Below are 20,530 nucleotides of genomic sequence, written 5' to 3'. Positions count from 1 at the left end.
CCTTGCCCGCACTTCCTTCCGGAACCTCTTTCACCTTCAGTCTGACTCTAGCTGTGGGACAGGCACTGGGCCTGGAAGGAGGGTGAAGGGAAGTGTCTGACCTACGGCGAGTGGACTCCATTGGCGCCGAGGCCAAGACTTTATTTAGAAGAAAACACACCTCGCGACAATGTCTTGCTGCTCGGATTGGGTGGGGGAGGGGCAAGAGTCGTGGGCGCCTGAGTTGAACAATCCTGGAACTAAAAGCTTTCCCTTGCGCAAGTGAAAAGGTCTGCTAAAACACCGTGGCTGCGAGGGGAGACTTCTCGGGCCGCCCTCCCCTACCCCACCTGCCCCACTGCTAGGGGGCAGCTAAATGTGATCCTGCCTTGCTGTGAAATTTCTGTACCTTCGACCTGGTGTTAGGTGTGCAAAGTCCGTGTCCTACCTCCGTCTGCGCCCAGGCCCCGCCCGAGCCTAGCTGTTCTCCCTGTGAATGTGTATTGAGGTTTCCCAACCTTTTTCCAAGTCGTGCCCCACTCCATGGATTTATAGCTATAGTCTATGCAGTCGTTACTTCCTTTTTTTTTTAAGGAAAAGAAAAAAAAAAGATCGGTGTGGGTGAAGCTGTAGGGAGATGGGATTGGGCACCTCCCCCATGCTGGGGCCTGAATTTTTGTAAATAAATTTCACAAGCGTTTCTTTCTACCCTGAGGGGATGGGGGGAGGACTTGCCTGGAATGAGATTCAAATCACCCACCTCTCTCCGTGTGTGTGAGTGCGTGTATATGTGCAATCCCCACCCTGCTCCTGTCCCAGAGGGATTGCTGTGAAATTCTTTTGGTGGCAAATAAAGATATTTCATTCTGTTCAATATTATGATTTTATTTGACCCTTTTATTAGCCTCTCTCCTCTTAAAACCCTCAATGCTCCCAAGGTGAAGGAGGAGGCAGCGGGCAGTCCTGGTGGTGAGGACAGGCCTGTGAAGGTGAGGTAGGCCAGAGCTGGTGGGCCTGCACCCCACCCCCTCTCCAGTGGCTGGGGTGAGAGTATGGCGGTAGCTTCTTCCCGCCCTCATGCTGATGATATTCCACGGCTCCTCTTAAAACTCTTCTTTCTCACGTGCAGCCCAAGCTGCGTCCAAATGCCCAGCAATGCTTTCCGTTTAAGTACACGTTTGTTGTGGAGTTAATTGTAACCATCATCGAATTTAAATTTATAGGAATTTTCTTGGCTCCACCGCCCTCCCGCCAGATGTCTCCGTCTGTCGCAGTTAAATGTGTAGGGTTGAGGATGGGGCTTTCTTTTTTTTCTCTTTGAGAAGACTGTATTGGAATTTTTATATACAATTTTGAAGGAGGGGGGGAAGAGGAGGAGAAACCAGCCTCCTTCCTTTCCTCACCTTGTCTGCCCCTGAGGGTGGAAAGGTGGGACTGGGCCCCTTCCCCTCAAGCACAAATGGCCAGGCTTCTCCAGACACAACAATACCTTAGGCTAAGCCACCCTAATGTTTATACACTGGGTGTTCCAGAGGAGAAAGCCCTAGAGATTTGTTTTCTAATAGGTTGGCTTGGTGTGAGACACTGGGTAAGGAGGTGACCTGTGGGAATAGTCAGCCACACCCATCTGCATTTGCTGCATGTTTCTTCTACATAAAGATAACAATCTTTTCTGCACTTTCAAGTTAAGGGCACTCTGGCTTCTCTAATCCAAATTCATTATTTGGGGTAAGAGATTTGAAACCAATTCTCTTCTCTTTCCCCCCTCTTTGTCACTATTCTTATGTAATTCAGAGAAAATGTTTTTGTCAATACAATTCAGTTGAATGAAAGATAAAAGTGCCAGGACTATGGACTATTGCTTCTAGGCTCCTTCGTCCTTTTTTGATGACAGGGATCCTTGCAGCTTAGGTATCTGAATCTCTAACTTGTAAATGTGGTTTTGAAACAAAATTCACAGAACTAAGCTGTATAAGCAATGCACCCCCACACAGTTCTCCCATGTGCCCACACACAAATATTTTTATTTAAGTTGGTGTGCTTATGAGTATACATGAGAAGGAATATTATTTGCACACTTTTCCTGTAGTATGAAGTAAACCTGACCACATACACATCTAGGGCTTGAGTCCTCTGTGGGGTGTAACTACTGGCAGTGTTTAGTAAGTGTCAGCAGGAATGCAACTGAGGGTCCTCTATGGACGTGTATGCATGTGTGTATGTGTGTGTGTGTGTGCGCGCGCCCCCGCGAGACTTCTCTAGGTATGTGGTGTTTATCTACTAGTCAAATCAAGAAATATTGGCCTGCTGGCTATGTTTCCAATAAAATAACATGAAGATAACTGTAGAATAAATCTGTTATAAAGCAAAATATGAATCTCCAATTACTTCTGATTTTGTAGAAAAAATACGTTAAGTCCGCAACTACTACTTTCCCTGCAATGTGCAGCCCAGAAAAGATTCCCAGCTTCAGGAGAGATTTCTGAAGGATGGGTGGGGGAGTCATAGTGAAAAAAGGAAAGCTTCTGTGACCCAGGCCCAAGAACCTGCTAGTCCTTCCTGACCCTTTAAAAATAAGAAAAAGGGTTCTCTGTCTCCCAAACAAACCCACCTTCTGACCCTGGGGATGTCCAACCCCCCTAGTCAGGAGCACTCTGGGCTCAACTTCTCCGGGTAATCCCCTCCAGCCATTGCGCTGCCCTGGAACAAAAGATCCTCGTCTAGACGCCGCCATAAAGCACCCCCCCACCCCCCCTCCCCGTGCGCCTCTAAACCCAGTTTCATTTCGCCCTTAACGACCCAGTCTGGCCTGTGTTAGAAAACGCTTCCGCCCTAAATAGTAAACAAACCGGCAGTGGACGGTCTTGGCAACCCCAACACTCCCCAGACCCCCACTCCATTACCCCCTTGCCCGGCATTTTCCCCTTCTGTAGCCTTTCTCAGCTCCCAGCTCCCCAACCCCCTTTCCCTGCCACCCCCCCCACCCCCAGTAAATAAACCCGAGGCCGAGTTCAAAGTTTCCCGGAGCTAAGGAGGAATGTTGGTTGTAAAAATCCAAGTTTATAGCGCACGTGGGAGTTTACAAGGGTATTAAGTGGTGTGGGCTGAGAGAGAGCACTCTGAGCCCCTCCCCCTCCCACTATGGGTTTTGGGGGTGCGGGAGGAACCTGGGGGGACTTGAAAAGAGAAATGGGTGGGGGACAGCCTTGAGTTTGGGTTTCTTTGTCACTCAGATCCCTAGGTCGCTAGAAAATGATGATGCCAGGGCCCCTTGGAAGAAGGCTCACACAAGCCCACCAAGAGCCTCTGAGGGAAAGCCCATGGGTGCTAGGTGTCCCAGATGAGGATGGGGAGCTCTGCTTTGGGAGAACTGGAGAGTTGCAGACCCGCTATCTGAAAGGTGAACAGATGTGGGATATCTGGAGCCAGTTCTCAACCACAGGCAGAGAAACTACCTGGGGCAATTTCTCGAGTGGGCTGAAGGCAGAGAGAGGGCTTTTCTCACCAGAGCAAAGAAGAACTTTGAACTTCAAGAGAGTCAAGGGCACCACCTCTTCCTTCTCCCCGCCTCTCTCAGGAATCTGTAGGGCAATTCTGTTTCTGGGCTAATATTCCCTCAAGGGGGCAGTCCCTGGGGTTTTCTGGTGCCCCAGGGCAGATAATGCTGTTTGCTGAACCCTCCCTTCTCACAGCCCGCCAGAACCCTGTGCACGCGACTACACTCTTTATTATTCATATAAACCTTTGGAAAAGGCATCGCCCGGAGGAAGTTTTTATAACTTTGTTTGGCATAAAAGTTTTACAAGATTCCTCCTCCCATTTTTAAAAAAAACTTAAAGTTTTGGTCTTGTTATGGAATGAAATTTCAAGATTTGGGGGAGGTTGGGGAGACAGAGGCTCTGGGGTCCCAGTGGGGGGTGGTGTCTGGAGCTGCCTCACTCTGCCTAAAGCAAAACAAGGCTTAAAGATTGAGGTCAATCTTTTCTGAGGCCCACATTGGACCCAGCTTTGGGGGCTGCCAATGTCAGCAGGACCAAACCTCCCCCAGCATGCCCTCTTGTTTGATTGCAGGCATCATCCTCTCTCTCTCTCTCTCTCTCTCTCTCACACACACACACACACACACACACACAACTCTGCACACACCCTCAACCCACTGCCAAAGTAGAAACCCATAACCTTGATTCAGACTGAATTTTTAGGATGGGGGGGTGTCTCTGTACACACATCACTGTCTCCTGCTAAATCCATACTGGCTTTGAAGAAAGACAGAATTCAAAACGCTGAGAAATTCCTGCCCAGAGGCTGCAGTGGTTGGAGAAGAAGGACGGCCAGCAGGCTGCAGTCCGGGAGCTCAGAGAACAAAGGTGCCCAAGTGGACATGGCCTTGGGCTACTAAGCCCACCCGTGATCTCTGGATCTCCTCCCCAGCAGGGACTTACAGAACCCTACTCCTTCAATTTCCCTGACTTTAGCCTTTGGGGAAATCAATTAGGCTCAAATTGAGGTTATTTTAATGTTCAGTTCTGGAAGTCAACACAAAGATGGAGCTAATTCTCCAAAGATAGGCCTGGTGGACAAGGCTCCTTTGGGAGATGAAAATGAAGATACCTGAGCCCTGGAACCAGCGCTGCAGGGAGCCATCGGAGTCAGCTTCTTTTCTAACGGCGACTGTGGAGGCCTGGCCTCCGGCTGCTGGCAGCCCCTACACTTCCCCCTGTGAGAAGCCCAGTTAAGACTGAAGGCAGGAGAAGGTCAATTCCAAGCCTGAGCAGCCAGCCAGATGGGGAGGGATGCGACCAAGCCTGATGCCCTCCCCTCACGGAGCCCATCGCAACAGACAAACAAGAAAGGCTAGGGAAGAAAGTCAAGGGAAAGAAAAACACTGAGAAAGAAAGAAAAGAGCAAATAATAAATTGTATAAGAAGGAAAGAAAGAAGGAAAATGGAAAATGAAAAGGAATGAATTAAGGAAGAAAGAGAAAGGATCAAGAAAGAGAAGGAAGAAATGAATGGCAGAAAAATAGAAGGGAAAAATGCAGAGAAAGGAGGAGGAGAAAAATAAATAAATAAAAATAAAAAGAAAGAGGTAAATGATGGAAAACAGACCTTGAAAAAGGAATTTAGCCGGTAAGGACGGAGCCGGGTATTTCACCGTAAGTAAGCCGTCCCAACCACAGCCCTGGCTCTGGCTGGAAACCGACCTACTGGGGCAACTTGGAAACAAACCATTAAAGTGGGGTAAAGTGGGGAGCAAGGCCTCCCTCCCCCAAAACATCCTCCCATCTGTCTCCTCCTACCTAAGCTTCTCTTGGACGTGTTTGCTATCTGGTTTCGATTCAGGATGCAAAGTTAAAAGACTGGTCGGCTTCCAAGAGCAAGAAAGCAGTTGTGCTGGCTCAGGATATCAGACTTCGGACTTCGGGATTGCAGGAAACACATTGTTGGATAAAAGCGAATATTTGTGGCTCTGTACACAAAATTAAGCACAATTTAGACACGTGTGTAAACAGTAAACTCCACAGCATCTGGGCACAAATGTGTGTACAAGGTCCAGATGTGAGAGCGACTCTGATGGCTGGGCTGCCCGGGTGGAGTGGCTGTGAGATCCGAGGAGATGGAGGAGACCAGAGGCCCCTCCAAGCGTCATTGGCCTCCCATCTCTCTCTCTCTGTACCTGTTTGACAAGCTCCTTTTTGGGCTTCTGAGCATTCTGCATTTTGTCTGGGATTTCCCTTCTCCCAATTTAGCCGAGGCAGAGACTGGTGTTATCGAAAAAGAAAAGCAAATCTTTCCTTCAAGTTTTGAAAGGAGGATGATTGATCTGGGACTCCTAAGCAGAGGGGAAAAAACCTGTAATTTTCACCACTGGTGTGATTTTGTTTTCTATTTCACTTGATGAAATTTCAATGTACACACTTTTTTATTTTTAATTTTATCCCAAAGGGAGAGACGCTTTCCCTTTTTCTCTTCACCTTTGGAATTTCCCAGGCGAGGTCCCTAATCTCTTGGGGAAGCTTCACTAATTTTTCTTGGCGAAATCAGGGTGTTCTGGGGCGCTTTGAAGGCTAGAGCCAAGAAAGTAGCTGAGGTTCCTTTCTGTTTGTTGAGCACTCCATTTTCTTCTTCTATTTTAACATGGGGACCCCTAGTGCCCTAGCCCTCAGCCACCCTCTGGAACCCACCAACTGTCTTGAAGTATGCAAGGAACACCTTCCTCCTCTCCCTTGTCCACAGTCCCACAGGCGGCAGAAGGCCCAGCACCCCACCCCAGCTTCCCTTCCAGGGTCTGAGTACTGGGAAGAAGGGCACAAGGGGCCAGGACTCCTGGGATAGGTGGGATTTGTCCAGATATGGGTGCAGCCTGAACCCCTCTCTGGCCTGCAACCCCTGGATTTTCACATCTACAAGTTGAGACAAGAAGAGAAAGCTAACAGTCGCAGGTTTCTTGGACCCCTGGAAAGTTGGGGAAATAGCTCAACATGGCAATTTGGCAATTCCAGCAACACAGACTTCTGCTGGACCCCAATCCAGTTCCCTAGGGCACAGGCCTGAGGACCGTGGCCCTGTGCGAAACGGACCAGTGGGCGCCTGGCCCATCCCTGCCGTGGCAGCTCCGGTGCCTTTGAACGCCAGGCCCGGACAATAAGACTAAACCGGCGTTGGCTCGTGGCCTCAGGAAAGACCGAGCTCAAGGGGGCAGGGCTGGGGCCCACGGCCAGATGACTGTACTTTCCCAGACCCGCACAAATGCTTCCCTTACCCCATCTTCATCCTCATCTTCCTTCCCATCACCCCCGTGGAGGCAGAGTTCCAGTCTGCAAAAACCCAACAAGTTATTCAAGTCTGCGTCCGGGAGGGCTCTTGTTTATCCTGCGTAATTAAAGGCAAACATTTGTCCCACCGGGGGTCCCACTTAGGCTGATGAATTTGATTTCTTTTTTTCATTAATGGGCCATGTTTATCATACTTCTAATTATTTCAACTTTAAACACTATTTGTTCTTGTGAGGAGGTGGGAGTTGAGGCGGGAGGTTCTTTCTCCTGCAGGAATTACTTCCATTAATAAGGGCAAGGATTCTGAAGCCACTCCATCCCCTCCCGCAGCTGAGGTAAGGAGTGAGTTTGAATTGGGGGTCATGTTGGTGGTGGGAGACAGGTCCTAATGCCCAGTGACTCCACTCCTCTCCTGCTGGTTCCCCAGGTTAAGCCTAGGGGCTCGCTGCGTTTGAGAGGTAATCTGGAGTTTGTCTCCTTCACCCTCCTCCTCCGCCTTCCTCACCCCCTCCCAGGACGGGCTCAGACCCTTTCTCTGTGAGGCTATTCACAAACTTCCACTTCCCGCTGCCCCAGCCAGACCCTAGCCTGGCCCGGCAGAGGCTTCGGTAGCTCTGTCCCGGCCCCCAGGACTAACACTGAGAGAAAAACCAGGAAAGGCTGAGGTGGCCAAGTGGCACCTGAGCGTGGGGAGAGGGCCCAACAGAACCCCAAACAGGGGGCAAGGGCAGGGACGCCAAACTGCAGGGACAGGCACACCAGGCAAGAAAATAAACGCAATGTGAAAGAGGGGGGAGGGAACCCCCCAAAGCCATATAATTTTCAATTGCTTTGGTCTTTAATTTCATCGCCCCATAAATGAGGAAATATCAGTTCCCATACTAAATTTTTATCCCTGGCTGATAAATATGACGGGGAATTTTCGTTGGGTCCTCGTAAAAGCGAACAGTTTCCATCAAACTGGTGGGGAAAGACTTATGCAGATAATACAAACAGAGTGGCCATAAAGTCTCTGCCGGTTCCCTCAGGGTGGGCGGTGGGACAAAAGGCTCCCTGGATTGAGTGCTGCCCGGGCTGTCCCCAGTCTCCTTTGGGGCCTAAACAGCCTAACCTTGCTGGGGCCAACTCCTGTGCGGAGCCCACGGTGACCCCTGCAAATGAAAACACAAAACCATTTCAAATCTCCACTGGCTGGCCCTGCAAGCAAGTCACACATTACAGATGTTCTTCCAGTTTTTCCTGGGTTCAGGGACCCCTGCGCTTTCTCTCTGGCCCACTGGATGAAGAGAATCCGGTGGATTTCTTTCCGAAGTCCCTTCTTGCTGCCGCGGGTTTGGGCCTCCCTCGAGCGATCCAGGCTCCTCACTCCTCCACTCCAGGGCGCTCGAAGCTCCAGTCCTTTCTTTCCCCTGCCAGGCTCCAGACCTTCGGAAAGTGGAAACCCGAGGCTTGTCCAAGGGAAAATGTGGGACGACCAGAAAAACAAGTTATTCTCCAGATTCCGTTTCCTAAGGAAAGCGTGAAGAGTTTAGTTCGCTTTGGGAGAAAGGCGATGGAGAAACGGAAAGAACTATTTGACATATTTGTCCCTTATTTCTCGCTTCCCTTTATTAAAAAACAAAAGCAAAAACACAATAACAGATTCATACCTTTTCTCCTTTCAAAAATGCCCCCAGCTCTTTCACTCTGTAAAGGACAATTCTCTGGGTAGGATTTTGTCGGGTCTGGTGTCCTGGTTTTCCGTGTAACACGCGACTCCCTCAAACCGGCTAAGGCTCTGCGGGTTCCCTCTTTCTCTCTGGGAATATTCCTTGTTTTAGTGGGAGCAAGGTCATTTGGAAAGCGAGGGCCGCTGGGACCTGGAGCAAAGCAGCCAAACCCATTCCAAGGCCAAAGCCTTCCTACCTCTGAGATAGTAACCCAGGAGCCACCCAGCCAGCCAGGCCCTGGCCGTGCTCCTGGGTCCAGAACCTGTGCCTCGGGTCGCCGGCTTCCTTCTTCCCGACCTCTGATCCCCTCGGAACCTCCTTGCCCTTAGCAGCCCAGAAGTGATGTGACCCCCCCCCCCAACCTGGCCTACCCCCTACACTGGAGATTCCCTGTCAACTCCCACAGGGAACTTAGAACTCAACCAACTTCCCGTGACTGGCGGTCCCCGAGCTCTCAGCCCCAAAGGCCAAACCCAACCAAACCAGGACACAGGAGAGCAGAAACTTTGGTTCTGTTTGGGATTCCTTAACTTTCCCCCCTTTTCTCTGCCCACTGGAGCCCTCCCCCGCCAAACCTTACCCTAGTCCCACCCCAAGGGAAGAAGCGGGGGCAAGGGTCCAAGGAGAGGAAAAAGGAGGTGAGGAGAGGGGAGTAAGTACCTGAACGGTGTCTTGACCTTTTAATTTGAATTTGATTGTTTTGAGCCCCGAGTTGCCTCGCTCTCTCCCTCTCTCCTGCATTCCCCCCTCTCGCCCCACCCCAGAAGTTACAAGCTGGTTCCTGGGGTAAACAAACCCCATTCTCCCTAGCCATCCCCTCCTAGCCCAATCTCTCTCCACCTTCCTCCAGCCCCTGCCGCCCCGGGGGCGCTTCCTTTGTTCCTGGGGAAGTGCTCTGGCGCCCCTACACCGAGGTGGCTGCTAGGTGGCGCTGTTACTCCACGCTGTGCGCTCCGCCTGCCGACAACTTGACCCCGCTGACGTCACGGCCGTCTGAATCATCAAGGCCATTTTCAAATCCCATTGGTCTAGCGGTCACATGGTGAGGACCGAATGTGCGGATAATTATGGAGCTGATATTTCCCCCCTCCCTTCTTTTTCCTCCCGCCCCTCCAACCGCCCCCCCTCCCGGATGGGGGAAAAAAAAGATGTCAGCTCCTCCGCTATAGTATTGCTCCTTAAAAACCCCTCTCTCTGAAAATGACATGCCCTCGCAATGTAACTCCGAACTCGTACGCGGAGCCCTTGGCTGCGCCCGGCGGAGGAGAGCGCTATAGCCGGAGCGCAGGCATGTATATGCAATCTGGGAATGACTTCAACTGCGGGGTGATGAGGGGCTGCGGGCTCACACCCTCGCTCTCCAAGAGGGACGAGGGTAGCAGCCCCAACCTCGCCCTCAACACCTACCCGTCCTACCTCTCGCAGCTGGACTCCTGGGGCGACCCCAAAGCCGCCTACCGACTGGAACAACCTGTTGGCAGGCCGCTGTCCTCCTGCTCCTACCCACCTAGTGTCAAGGAGGAGAATGTCTGCTGCATGTACAGCGCAGAGAAGCGGGCGAAAAGTGGCCCCGAGGCAGCCCTCTATTCCCACCCCTTGCAAGAGTCCTGCCTCGGGGAGCATGAGGTGCCCGTGCCCAGCTATTACCGCGCCAGCCCGAGCTACTCCGCGCTGGACAAGCCGCCCCACTGTGCCGGGACCAACGACTTCGAAGCCCCTTTTGAGCAGCGGGCCAGTCTCAACCCGCGCGCCGAACATCTGGAATCACCCCAGCTCGGGGGCAAAGTGAGTTTCCCTGAGACCCCTAAGTCCGACAGCCAGACCCCCAGCCCCAATGAGATCAAGACCGAGCAGAGCCTGGCGGGCCCAAAAGGCAGCCCCTTGGAGAGCGAGAAGGAGCGGGCCAAAACCGCCGACTCCAGTCCAGACACCTCAGATAACGAAGCAAAAGGTAAGGCCGCCTGGGCCGTGGCCCGGCTGGGACGCTCGGTTATTTGGTCTTCCAGCCCGGGGCGGGGGAAGGGAGAGGGTTGGGCCGAGGAGGCCCTGGACGGTCCTGGGAATGCGACCCTGGCTTTCGACTTCTGTCTACTGAACGCCAGGCTAGTGGCGCGTCATTTGGCTCGGGAAGGTAAGCGGCGAAGTGGAGGTGCCGGGTAGGCAGCCACCGTGGGCGCCGAGACCCAGGGATGGTGCGCACCGCGGACAGCCTGCAAGCGCCGTCAGCAGCCCAGGGCGAGTGACCACTCCCAGGCCCCTACGGGCTTTGGTTTGCTTGCTCTACGCTGTTGTCCTGGGGGCAGAGGGGTGGGGCTGTTGTACCCCGCTCAGGTCAGAAGCTTGCAAAAAGCTTAAAATGGCGATCTTGGGTCAGGGACTTGGCTGGAGAGAAAGGCGATTTCGCTTTACTGCGTTTCCCCGTTCAAAATTGTTTCCTGCGAAGCACGATTTGTTGTTTGTGGGTCTCATTTGTGCGTGTGGTTTGGGCTCCTGCGGTTTTGGGCCCGGCCAGGGGGCCTTCGGCAGCCGGGCTGGGGCCGGAAGAGGTGGAGGTGAAGGGCTGCCCGCCACGTCCTTCCCTCTCCTAGACGCCTAGCTTGGGTATGGCGTTGGAAAAGGACATTTGGATTCTTGTAAGTTTTTGTCTCAATTAAAAATTTTTTTCCTTTTCTTTCTCTAGTTAAATTAAATTTTTTTCGTTGTTTTCCAGTAGCAGCTTGCAAATGAGTGGCTGGGAAATTTCTGTGTGAATGGCAAGGAAGTGTGCCTTTAGTTAGTTTTCATTGTGATTTTGGTTTGAGAAAGAAAGCCTAGCCAGAGTTCAAGCTCAGGGTTCAAGATTCATTTCTGCTGCAGGAACTGGCCTACAGGACCTATCTCTGACACCTGGAGAAAGAATGTGGAGGAAACAGGAGCAGTGGAGTGAGGCTGAGGAGACCGACTCTCCCAGAAAAGTTGGAGCCAAAAACATCAGAAAAGGCCCAACTGGGAGGGGAGGAAGAAAGCTGCTCCCCATGGCACTGGCTGCTGGAGGCTGTCTATAAGAGGGGCTCAGTGGGTGTAGAGGAAGATGGACTAGTGAGAGCTGAGCGGCCTGGGGGCAGCCTGGATCTTTTGGTGCTTTGTATATGGATGCAGCGCACATGTATTCCTGGCAGCGACCTGTGTCACACTCACATACACCCCCCTCACATGCTCCACACACACTCACGCATGCCCGTTCTCACACTCACATGCACTCTTTTGGCGGGCAAGGACAGAGCCTCACCCTCTTGGGTCTCCTCTGCAAAGGTGGCCTTGGCAAATTACCTCATGGAGACCCTGGCCAGAAGACGAGGTGTATTCCTGAGCGTGAAGGAGAGAGTGAGGCACACACCCCCACAAAGCCTTCATTGTGGCATGTGTACATGAAAGTTTAATTTTATACCCTTTCCTCAGACTCTGAGCTTGGTTGGGATGTAGATTTAGGGTAGGAAAAGCTGAGTTCTAGCCCCACCAAAAGCAAAGTCAAGGTTAACAAGTCTACCTCCTAACTCAAACTGCCCCCATTCTGGTAGGCTCCCCTTTTTTGTCCTCCCCCCAACAACCTAAGTTCTCCCACCCCCAACTAATTCTTCTCTATTTGCTCTTTGCTTGTGCCCTTCTTGCCTCCCCTCTCCCTTTTTGATGTCTCCACCTGGCCAGAGTCAAGAGGGCTTTCAGCCAGACTTCCTTTGTGATTTCTCTCCTCCCCCCAAAACCCAACAACCCCAATAAGAAAATAAACAAGACAAAGTTAGAAGTGGATAGCCCTTAAACAATTTGGCAGGAGGCTTCAGGTACAGAGGTGGGAGCAGAATTAAGAACATTTGCTTGTTTTAAACTACAGCCTCAAGTCTAAATTTTTCTGGTACTTCTTGGTTCCCCTGGGGCCCCCACCTCCCTACCCATCAAGATAAGATCCAGGAACCTGGAAATTTCATTTGGCATAGGGGGAGAGAGAGAGAGGGCAGAGCCATCAGCAGAGTCCTTTGCTGGGTGCCTCTCTCAGGTCTCTGGACTCTGGATTTTTCCCTAGAAAAGATTGCCCATGTCTCTTTTGCTGTTTGAAGAGCAATCATGGTTCATTTCAGCAGGAACATGGTCCAGGGAGAGATGCTATCGATAAGATAATGGGAAATACACACTATATTTATAATATCTCCTTATATAAATAATATGTGTGTGCATATGTGTAGGAGTGTGCATCTTTGCAGGAATACACACATACATACAGGCATTCATATTTACATAAACCAGGCAGGAGATTTCCAAGAGGCTGCATTTCCTTAGGATATCTCTTTCCCTTGACCTTAGATCCTATGACTAGGGCTGTTGTCTGAGAACCACTCAGCATGCCCCAGATGTTGCCCCTGACCTCTGTTGCCTATATAAGTTCCTCTGCCTCAGCTATTCACACCTGGGGGAAATGGCCAGGAGAGGAAGAGCTGGCAGTGGGAGATCCAATGGGACAGTGTTGCTCTGTGGCACTTCAGGTGGGAGCAAGGACTAAAGGTCTGGTACCAGACAGCTGCATTAGCTGATGGCTACAGAGAAAGGGGTGACATCCCTCCACTGAGTTGAAAGGGGTCAAAGATCTCTGGGAATTGCTCTAGCCAGTGGGGTGGACTCTGCTACCGGGTCTGGGGCCTGGAAAACGCTTTTCCTTCTGGTTGGATTTTTCCAGAGCTGGAATGGAATAGAGAGGAGGGAGGGCCTAGTGAGGTTTCAAGCACCCACCAGGGTCAACAAGCTGAGGGGGACGGTGGGGGAGTACTCAGAATCTGCTAGGTCAAGGTGGATTATGATAATTTAAATTTAATAAATGCTTTGGAGACAAGAACTTCCTTCTTTCTCCCCTGTAAATGTAGATCCCAAAGATATTCCAAGGGCCCTGAGCCCAAGAGGACCCCACCAGCCAGGCCTGTGGGACAAGAGCAGCTACCCTGTGCTCCCTCAGCTGCCCCACAACAGGCTGGCAAAGGCTGCAGCATTCTGGAGGGGTTGCCTCTTCAGGGATACTTATGTAAATAATGTTATTTTTAACAGAGGAGATAAAGGCAGAAAACACCACAGGAAATTGGCTGACAGCAAAGAGCGGAAGGAAGAAGAGGTGCCCCTATACTAAACACCAGACGCTGGAATTGGAGAAAGAATTTCTGTTCAATATGTATTTGACGCGAGAGCGCCGCCTGGAGATTAGCAAGACCATTAACCTTACAGACAGACAAGTCAAAATCTGGTTTCAAAATCGCAGAATGAAACTCAAGAAAATGAACCGAGAGAATCGGATCCGGGAACTGACTTCCAATTTTAATTTCACCTGAGCCCTTGGCCTCCCCTCCTCCTCCCTTTCCTCCCCTCCTTCCTTTCCCCGCCCCTCCTCCCTTTGTGCCTGGTGGTATAGTTTTTCCCCTCCCTGAGTATAAATGCAACGCGCCTGCAAAAAAGGCAAAGACCTCAGACTCTCCTTCCAAGGGACCAATGGTTCGTGCTGTGAAGATGCGTCCACCTAAAGCATGAGAAATGGGGTGCCGGGGTTTGGGGTGTGGTGTGCCTGCATAGATAAGGGTGGGAATGTGACTGGTGTGTGTGTCAACCCCTCACTCACCCACGCACTCACACACAGCATCCTGTTCTCTATGCAAAGTTAAGGTTGAATCCACCGATTGGGGGGGTGGGGGGAAGAGGACAAAAATCAACCAGAGAAGGTCTGTAATCTGGCAGAGCACAGTCAGAATTGCTCCTTTCATGCTGCATTTCCTCCTTAGAATAATAGACGTTTTGGAAAGTTCATCTAGTGTTTGTGTGTTCGTTGTAGCGTCCAGCACCTCCACCAAACCCTCTCTGTGTCTTTGCCTCCCAATCGCTCTAAGAATCTGCTTGAAGTCTCGTATTTGTACTGCTTTCTGCATTTCTCCCATCCTTCCAGCACCCCCACCTCCCTCATTCACTGATATCTGAAGAATTCCATCCAGAGGAACAAAAAAATTAAAAATAAAAAATAGAACATAGTGAAGCAAAGACAGAATGCCCCCCCCCCCAATATCACCCTGTTCCTGTCTGGCAGTTGTGTTATTTAAAGATATTCTGTATGTTGTATCTTTTGCATGTAGCTTCCTTAATGGAGAAAAAAATCCTAATAAATTTCCAGAATCATAATCCTCAAATGGGTGGTTTTTGTTTTTAGTGTTTTTTAGAGACACCCCCCTCCCTAAAGAGGCTGAGTGTGTGGATATGTGTGTTTTGTGTTTGACTCATCTCCTAGAGCCTTTCTAGAACGTCTCTTGGCGGGTTTAATGTAAGTGAGAGACCATAACGTTGATTTAAATATTATCCAGGTGACCACAATAAGTCAAGGTCATAAAACAGTAATGTCAGGACGGTCTTGGTGCGCGCGAGAGGTGGATTTTATGATCTGCAAATATAATGTGGTGCTGCAGTAAAAGATGCATTTAAAGGTGACTGGAGGAGGGAAAGAGGCAGAGAGCAAACTGCAATCTTGAGGAGCAGACGGATCTGATTGCCTGGGGTGCTGGGCCAGGTGCACCCCACCACTGCCAGGGAACCCCAAGAGCTCCCCACCTATCCAAAGAGAGGAATAAACTTAACCACTGGAGGGGGACACGAGGACCTCAGCCACCCCCCCACCCCCCTCGACAGCAGCAGCAGAAGCGCTGGCAGCGGCAGAAGGAGGAGGCGGCGACAAGGTAAGAGAAGCGGTTTCTTGTTCTTCTCTTGGCGGCGAAGTGGGGACTAGCGGCGTCCCCAGGTGCCCGGTGCACGGCAGGCAGATCAGGGAGGAAGGTGTTTTAGGCATCCGAGCTTTCTGAGAGCTCAGGCTTGCTTGTGGACTTGTGGACGCTGGCAGCGGAGGGCAGTGGTGGTGAGCTCCCTTTCCTCCCCTCCTCGGCCTGTTGCTGTGGGGTTCGGCGGTTAAATGAGTAAATTGGTAGGTTTTGGCTTCTTTCTCTACGCTGGCACTTAGGGTTGCCTTGAGGTTGACACATGGGTCTAGATGTCGCTCAGTCTGGTTGTCTGCTGTGGGGAGCAAAGGGAGGGTGGGCTAGAGAGGGTTGGAGCTTGAAGCTTAGGTTTTTCTGTTTTCTGCTGGTTTGGATGCGAGCCTTATCCAGGCTCTCAGTCCCTAACTGTGGGGCTTTGCCAGGCAAGTGGCCTGATTGAAAAAGGCTCTGGAGCACAGGCTCTGTGGTTCGGCTACCCATAAATGCAGGGAAGCCAGAGTTGAGCTGAGAGGGAATCTGGGAGAGTGCAGAAGAGCCAGATGGACAGGACAGGCGACCCAGCTCAAGAGTGGAAGGACACTCCGGCTTTCCCCGGGGCCAGGGCCAGAGGCAGAGGAATAGGTACACTGCCGTGCTGGGGATGGGGTGGGGGTTTGGCGGCTGGAGGTCCCATTTCATCAGAGATTCCCTGAGCAATTAGCTTAGACCAGAAGCTGATGAGGCAGTCAGACCCCCTACCCACCCAGCCACCCAAAGTCTACTCTCTAGTCTTTAGGGAGGTTGTGGGGGTGGAAAGGGGGACGGGGCTAAATTTCTACCTTCCCCAACCCCCTTCCCTTCTCCTCCTGATAGATGCAAAGCTGAATCTCCCGCCCTGCTCGCTCAGCTGATCTGTGGCTTAGGTAGTTTCATGTTGTTGGGATTGAGTTTTGAACTCGGCAACAAGAAACTGCCTGAGTTACATCAGTCGGTTTTCGTCGAGGGCCCCAACCCACCTATCCAGCTCCGTCCCTCCCCATTGGGACTGCCCCACAGCCCCCTTCCAGATAAGGCACAGTGGATACAGACTGAGGAGGGCAAGCTATAAGTGGGGCCCGACAAGCCTGAAAACCCCACTTTCTACTGTCCACTCCTCAGCCTGTCCCAATCCCTGTGGCTCAGGGAGAGGAGTTTCTCCTGCAGCTATTGTTTCCTGGACTCAGCTGATGGAGACAGACAAAGAAGGTCTAGCCAATTCCAAGGAAATTCAGGAATTTGAGTAAGAGGTGGCCTGGCGGGCCAGCCAGGGTAGGACAGGGTCATTAGAAGAGAGAAGAGCACAAAAAGAGAAGGGAGTCTCTGGAAGAATTAGTTTCTCTCACCTGCCACCTCCATGGACAAATTATGCTTCCAGATGGCTGGGGCTGAAGATTCCCCTTAGAAAAGTGGGGTGCCTGGGGTCCCAAGAGTTGGGGACCTCTGAATGCAGCTCAGCCACTTCCCCTTCCTCTCTATAGCTCCATCCCCAGGAGAAGGGCATATTTAAGGTGTTAGTGGGTTAGAGGAAAGCATCAAGTCCAAGTAGAAATGCACCCCCCCCCCCCCCACACACACACACACATACTGGGAAACATTAGGGCAAGAACCTAGCTCTGGTCTCTGTTTAGCTGTCTGTGGCCCATAGGCCTTAGTCTGTTGTGTCTGTGGCTGTCAGGCAGCTGCTTGTCTTTGCATTGTGTGGAAATGTCTGGGTGAATAGAGGCTGCCAGCGCCCACCTTTACCATATTGTTAGGAAGGTTGTTGGCTGATGCCAGGGGGAAGAGGGGGAGGATAATGGAATGAGGGGAGATCTGAGTATTGTGAAACTTTGCAAAGCTTCTTCCCCTCACCCCCCCTTCTTGGTTCTTCAATTCTAGACCTTGTTGCTAGAGAGAAGCTCTCAAAAGAGGTTTCTCTGCCTGTGGAGAAAAATGGGGGATCTGGAAGAGTGGGGAGATATACCCCTGTTCTCAGAGAGACTAGGAAAGAGAGAGCCAAAAGGAGGACAGGTTCTCTGTTCTCTTACTTTGGAATTATTATGATTATTAAAACATTATAAACTTTCAGACAGGGAAATAAAGTCTTGTCCATGTAACAAAATATACTCCATATACATGGAGTTCCATATTCTTGCAATTGTCTGCTGGGGGGTATCTGTAACCTGCTAAGAATGTGGTCTCTCTTTCCACATCTCTGTCTCCTCTAGGCTCTCTCAAATCCCCTGTATATATTTACGTGCGTGCTCATTTATTTTTCTTTCTCTTGTACAAAGAGATTTCTTTTCACCCTGAGGAGGCTAGAGGAGAAAATGAGAATAGAGCCTTTCTTCTCCCCAGCTGAATTTGTCAGTTTGTCTTTCCCTCTGTCCCTGATTCATTTGTAGGGGTAAAAAAATACCTTCCTTTGGATGGAAGTGCTCAAATTTCCCTATGGCTCTCGGGAAATAGGGAGGTTTTCAGAGAGGAAGGCCAGCTGGTGCGAGGCAGGCAGGGGGCACCCTGGTTTGGAAGCCCCTAGCAGTCTCCGAATTTCCAGGCTGTGAGAAGCACCGGCCATTTGGAGTGAAGGGAGCCCCAACTAGGGGCTGGGTGCTCAGGAGCGCCTGTCTCGAAGTCAGGGTCCCTGGTGGGCCGAAATTCACTAATAAAGAACTTATGCACTCTGGGTCTGTCTGCCTCTATTTCCATTTCAGAGCCCAAGAGCTTATGGGGGTGGTCACAGAGCCAGGGGTCTGGGTGCCCACCCCCCCCCAAAATCGTGGTGAATGGGGCGAGTTCTCATAGGGCCAAGGTGAGGGCCAGTGTGGTGGCCAGCGTCAGCTCGGGAGCCCTGGGGCCATGAATCATGGCTAAGGTGGTGGTGATTATTTATTCGCTTCGCTGGAAGGGAGTCTTCAGAAGAAACAGCGTGAAGAGGAGGGAAAAAATTATCTCTCTCGTCTGCGAATATTAAGATGGATTTTTATTTCTTAAAGGACCCTCCCCGCCGAGAGCGCATAAGCGTAAACTTAATATATGCTCCGCAGCCCAACTCCAGAAATCGCAATAAAAGTTAAAACCTCCCCTACTGGTTTTTTTTAATTATGATATGGGAAAGAGGAGCAGGATTTATAGAGCTGAACTCTCGGCATGTGAGTGTTCAAGACTTGTGGGAGAAGGAGGAAAAGGCAAGAGCTCGCCAAGGAGAGCCTTGGGCTCTGAGATATCTCGCCGGCTGCGGGTGCTCTGGCTCAGCCTGGCTGATCCTGTGTGGCTTCCCTGGGACCTCGGCTTCCCAGCACCCTCCGCTCCGGCCCAAGGCCTGGTTCCACACGAGATGCAGCCCTTTTCGGAAACAGGTGAAGGGCAGCGGCGGCAGGGAGTGGGGGCTTCGAATGGGAGCGTCAGGGCGCGAGGCTTTGTGTGGGTCCGGTGCAGGGGAGGAGGTTTGTAGCCCGGGACAAGACCGCAGCCGGAATGTGCCCCGGCGGGCGCCTTGGCTGGGAGGGGTGTCCGGGCCGGGCGTGAAAGCACAGACAAGGTAGATTTCGTGTGTACTTTGGCCGCAGGCGGAGCGGAGCGGGCTCCCCGGGGCCGGAGGCCTGAGGCGAGGTGGACAACCGGATATTGAATCTGTAAGAAGGACCTTGAGGTCTGAGTGGTGTTTGGGTTGCCATGGGCGGCGGTCCACAGTGTGCAGCATGCAGTGCGTGGGGCGCGGCGGTCCGCGTGGGCGAGGCAGCAGGCCCCGCACACCTCCGCAGGGGCAGGGCTGTAGCCAGGACGTGGGAACCGAGGCCAACCAAGGCTCAGAGCATGAAAAATAAATGCAGTTAAGGGTCTTTCTTTCTTTTGCACATAAGAGGTCTTTTCTTTTTTTCTCTGTTTCTGAGATACCTGGATTTGGTCCAGAACAGGTTGCCCGCGGGAGGGCCCCGTGAGCGGCAGCGCGCGAGGGAGGGAGAGAGGGAGGGAGGGCGAAATAGAGGGAGGGAGGGAAGGAGGGCGGGCAGCAGCGGCTGCGGTGGCCGGGGCTTCCCTCCCCGGGCGGGAGGCGGCTGCCCTGCATCTGTGGCCGTGGGGAGCCAAGGAGCAGGTAACGAAGGCGCTTCCCGAGGCGGGATTGGACCAAGTCAAAGGGACCAAGTCTTCCAGGTCTCTGTCCAACGCCCTGGAGGGGAGAGAAGGTAGGGAGATCGGCGCCCACTGGCCTGGCAGAGAGGCCTCGGGGAATGTTGAACCTGTATTTGATTTTAGGCTCACACTCATGTTGTGAGTCAGTCTGCCTCCGGAGATGCGGTTTGCCTGTCTGTCTGTCTGAATGTCTGAGACGTCCCAAACCCTAGGCTCTCCTTCCAAAGGCTGAAATTTTTGGGAAAATTCGTCGCAATGTGCACTTTCATTCATTGGCTTCTCTGCAGCTCAGCGGGGCTGATTGCTGCGCCCCCAAGTTGGAAGGGAGGTTGACTCCAGCCTCCTGGAAGCCAGATCCCCTGGTTCCCTCCGCCATGGGCTCAGTTCCGGCTCCAGGTTCGCGGGTTGCCCTGAGGTTGGAAGCCAGACAGCTCCCAGTCGCGCAGGGAGGGCGGGGGAGAGACTAGCGGCTCTGGCTCCTTAATTGTACCCGTATTGTCTCTCCTTTCGCCACCTCCGATTCTTCAGTCTGGGCTCCAAAGTCACTGCAAATTTCCTTGCGACACACATCATATAAAGATCAGGTAACGAGGCGCCCAGGGCCATGGGGGCTCCAAGCAAAGAGCACCCCTAGCTCGGGGCCCTCCCCCTCCAGCCACTCCCCAGGCTGGGAAGCTAGACCGGTTAGGAGAGCCGGAAATAGTCCCGTTTGCTGCAGGGCTGGCAGGGCAGGGGGCCGGCGGGAAGGCAGGCCGTGGCGTTGAGAGGGCCACGTTCACAGGCCCTTGGGGTTTCAGTCCTACTGGGCTTAGGGGCTGGACTCCTGGTGTGCAGGGATCCCGGATACCCACCTGGGGTGGGGGCAGGACGCGGGTCTCCTCGCGGCAGGCCAGGAGAATTCAGTTTCTGCTTCCAGCGCAGGCCTTAGCAAGGAGGAGTTGTGTGTGGGTGTGTTTTTCCCAACAAAGAGGGATCAGGAGAGAGAAGGGGGGAAAGTAGAGGGGAACCGGGGAGGGGCTGGGGAGGGGGAGAGGGCAGCGAAGAGGTGAAATGAGCCCATTTCAGGGGGAGATGGAAAATGAAAGCAAATGGAGCACAGCCTCCTCCCGCGGGCGGGTGCTGACGAACCCGGGAGCGGGCTCCCTGCCTGCGGCGGCTGGGATAGCCCACTG

General features: G+C 52.2%; 1 protein-coding gene across 1 annotated transcript; it reads left to right on the top strand.

The window, feature by feature from the left end:
• Positions 1-9,552: 9,552 nt before the first annotated feature.
• On the top strand, positions 9,553-14,651 carry HOXC10 (homeobox C10). Its single transcript, XM_036252412.1, has 2 exons — positions 9,553-10,414; positions 13,531-14,651. Exons 1-2 carry the CDS (start codon positions 9,664-9,666, stop codon positions 13,806-13,808), a joined length of 1,029 nt encoding a protein of 342 aa, XP_036108305.1. The 5' UTR covers positions 9,553-9,663; the 3' UTR covers positions 13,809-14,651.
• Positions 14,652-20,530: the final 5,879 nt, after the last annotated feature.

The sequence above is a fragment of the Molossus molossus genome, unplaced genomic scaffold (assembly GCF_014108415.1).
Source record: "Molossus molossus isolate mMolMol1 unplaced genomic scaffold, mMolMol1.p scaffold_m16_p_10, whole genome shotgun sequence".
NCBI lineage: Eukaryota > Metazoa > Chordata > Mammalia > Chiroptera > Molossidae > Molossus > Molossus molossus.
The sequence above is the reverse complement of the archived record's forward strand: the minus strand, read 5'-3'. Positions and strand labels throughout refer to the sequence as shown.